The sequence below is a fragment of the Fopius arisanus genome, unplaced genomic scaffold (assembly GCF_000806365.1).
Source record: "Fopius arisanus strain USDA-PBARC FA_bdor unplaced genomic scaffold, ASM80636v1 scaffold00078, whole genome shotgun sequence".
NCBI lineage: Eukaryota > Metazoa > Arthropoda > Insecta > Hymenoptera > Braconidae > Fopius > Fopius arisanus.
The window spans coordinates 287,419-290,875 of record NW_011887817.1 but is presented as its reverse complement, the minus strand read 5'-3'; the positions used below and the strand labels follow the sequence as shown (position 1 = coordinate 290,875).

The window sequence follows — 3,457 nt, the reverse complement described above, 5'->3', positions numbered from 1 at the left end:
CAGGAATATCTTTAAAAATAAGGGAGACAGCGAAATACTTGATAAATCTTTTTTATAGTTCTGATTTCGCTTAACAAAAGAAGTTCCGAGAAACATTTGCATATCTCCTTTATTTTCGTAGATATTTCGCAAAGAGGGACTAGGGAACACGAAATTTTGTCACTGTTTACTTCCTTGGTACTGAATTTTTTTATTTAAATCACCCGGAGGGATTTTACGAGCGGATTATTTTTTACTGTTTTCAATAGGATTTGGTGGAGAAATTGTTTAATTGATAATCTTAAAAAATGGGGGATATGAAGATGAATTTTGTGGAATGAGGCCCTGGGGTATCCGTGGAATGCCTCACTCAAGTGAACTTGAGGGAATAGACGGAATTAACTCGGTGAATTGTATTTGTATTTTGAGATAACGTGAGGTGGCTCCAGTTAAATTATTGTTCAGCGCAAATATTATTCCCGCGTCGCCTAATTACGCAAGAGTAATGTGGAGAATACGATGTGCTGTTGAGTGAGGAAAATAATTGTGATGGCTACGAATATTTTGGAAATTGGTGCTCCACTTCCAGTAAAGGGTTATTAGGGTTAAAAAAAAAAATTTGATTGAAACCATTTCAAAGAAATCATCAGATTCGTCAGATCAGGAATGGAATGGAATTTTCAATTCAATTTCGAATTGTCAGAAATTTTAATCCTTTTCATTTTAAATTTCAAGAGTAATTTTTATTACTGTATATTGATGAAGAATAAAATTGTTTCAGCGGCTGTGAGAGCACGACACATAGTAGCTGGCCTCGTAGGAGTAGGTTTTGCTCTCTGCGGTGCAGTGGAAGTCAGTTCTTCAGTTGCTCTGCTTGCAAATCTCGAGGACAATCATGCAATCATCGATACTTCTTGGCATTGTGACATGCTCGTCAACGTCAGTAGTCGAAATCGCACAGAGGATGTCCAAATCATTGCCTTCGAGGTAACACCACCGAGTATCAATCAACAAAATCCCTTTTGAAAAAAAGTGTCAATCGACCTATAATCCTTGATTATGGTAGATAAAACTACCAGCCTTTCAAATGTGATGAAAAAGTGACGACTGTAATGATGAATAGTCTCTAATCATTGCATCGATATTTTTTGATGCAGCTATTACCAGTTGAGAGGATCGAATCGAATATGCGAGAAGCATTTCTCTGGGGACAAGTGGCTGGACCAATTCTGGGTGGAACTCTCGTCTGGGGACGTTCTGGGCCCTCGATGGTCTTCTCCAGGGCAGTCCTGAGTGCCTGTTTAGCCTCTCTTTTAGTCCCAGCAGCCTGGAAGGGCCCGTCTCATGTCGCACTTCGATTATTCCAGGGCATGTGCACAGTACGTTCCCTAAAGAGAATAATTCGAAGAACATTCTCCATTCAAATTTTTTCTACACGTTTCGATCATCAAATCCTTAATTAATGTTTCTACGAATGTCCAGGGTGCGACGATGCCTGCAGCTCACATGTTCGCTATGACTTGGTTCAAGAGTAATCATAGGAGCTGGTATTTTAGTTGCTACGCAGGTAAAAATTACCTCATCATCCCAGTAATATGTTTTGAAAGGTCATAACATTATAATATGGTAAAATATTTGCATTATCATGATCTTTCGATAAAAAATTCAAATCACAAATTGATCTCGACGAAAATAACTTGCCCGTATCATCAATCTTGTTGAATTGACAATGATACGTTATTGGTAATTTCCACAGCTGTCAGTGTGGGATATTGCCTCACCGGATGGATAGGGACTGCAGTTGTCCGATCATTTGGAAGGGATTCCCTTTGTTATGGACTCGTGTTGATAGCCCTCTGTTGGTACTTTACATTTGGTCATTTTGTCAAGGATACTCCAAAGTCCTATCAACACGATACAAACGTGAGTATTTTCAAAACCAATCATCCAACGATTAAATAAATAAATAATTCAACGAGAAAAACGAGAAAACATTCGATTATTATAGCAGTAGGATTTTCCTTCCTTCTATCCGCGATATATTTTTTGGATATATCTGTACAGATATATCTCACCACTTGCATTGAAGGTCCCTTTTATATATTGAAGATGTTGGGTGTAATTGAGGGATGATGCCAGTGAAAACACTATATCTCAGTTATAATTTTTGGATTACAATGGTTTTACATGTGGATTGTAGGCTGCTGTGATACCATGGGGAAAATTGCTACGTTCAGTACCGGTGTGGGCATCAGCAGTGGCTACAATGGGTAATCAGTGGGGTGATGCCACTCTCTCACTCGGTATGACCAAGTACCTTAAGCTCATTTACGGTTTCTCAACTGCTAACGTAAGTCCATTGGCAACTGACACAATGAAGATGTTTATCGTTGAAAAATAGGCTTCACTTTCATCGTGATGCAGTAATATTTGACCTTGGAATGTCAATAGGATTCTGTGCTGACAACTTTGCCCCACATTGGACACTTTATGGCTGCTCTCACCTGTGGATTGCTGGTTGATCACGTGAGAGAGGCCAAGATAGTCTCCACAACGACAGCGAGAAAATTAGTTGTTTATACAGGTAATTACGGTTAATACTCCATTGGTGCGTGAGAATGAGAAATATTGCGTGACTCGATTCAATAGTTTCTTCACTCTCTATTACTTACGATTGAGTCAAGTACTTCGAGTCTTTCATTCCGAGAGATTCCGGAAATTCTTTGAATTCCTCCAGTTGATTTCGGGAATATTTAATGAATTCACTATTTTCTGGTCTCTATGGCAATGAAAAATTTTTGAAATTTTGGGGATTTGAGGAATTTTTTCTTTTGATTTTTTGTTTTTTTGGGGTTTGGTTGGGTTTTATTCCGGACTTTTATTATTGGTTTTGAAATTTAAGCTGTCGCTATTATTCAATTTTCATTGTGAATAAAATTGTTCATGAATTTCTGGGGTTGAATTCGGGATTATTCCCTGAAAAATTGATATCTCGATGGAATCCCTTCCAGCGCATTTTATTCCGGCGGCTCTTCTCTTCGTCGCTGGTTACGCAGGGTGTCAAGCACTGGGTGCAGCCTGGTTAGGAATAGCTGCCCTTTTGGTCTCCGGAACAGCTCCAGCTGGGGCATTAGCTGCGATAGCTGATCTCGCACCTGAAGAATCCCCTTCATGTGCAGCAGCCGCTTGTGCACTGTGCTCTACACTAGGTGCAGCAGGACTCCTAGCCGCCAATTATTTCGTCACGCAGGCACTTCATGGATCGGTAATACCCCACAAAATAGTTCTCCTCACTCCTATTTTTTCCATTTAATTTTCATTTAAGGTGTTAGCTTGACACAAAGAATACAAAATTAGTATTCAACCCATAGAAATGCCAGACGAAAATAATACAATATAATACATAATCAGTCAATCTTTCCTTCAAATGAAACATTGAGGAATGAATTTATAACAGATCGCGGGTTCCTGGCGGTTG

The 3,457-nt window shown here is 39.2% G+C and overlaps 1 protein-coding gene across 1 annotated transcript in view; it reads left to right on the top strand.

Annotated features, from left to right (window-relative positions):
• LOC105270111 (sialin) overlaps positions 1 to 3,457 on the top strand; it is a gene marked incomplete at its 3' end in the record, with an annotated part of 4,815 nt that extends 1,358 nt beyond the window's left edge. The window contains 8 exon segments of the mRNA XM_011310821.1: positions 761 to 966; positions 1,137 to 1,358; positions 1,462 to 1,546; positions 1,736 to 1,902; positions 2,180 to 2,329; positions 2,431 to 2,563; positions 2,991 to 3,244; positions 3,437 to 3,457. Of these exon segments, the coding sequence (XP_011309123.1) occupies positions 761 to 966; positions 1,137 to 1,358; positions 1,462 to 1,546; positions 1,736 to 1,902; positions 2,180 to 2,329; positions 2,431 to 2,563; positions 2,991 to 3,244; positions 3,437 to 3,457 (1,238 nt within the window).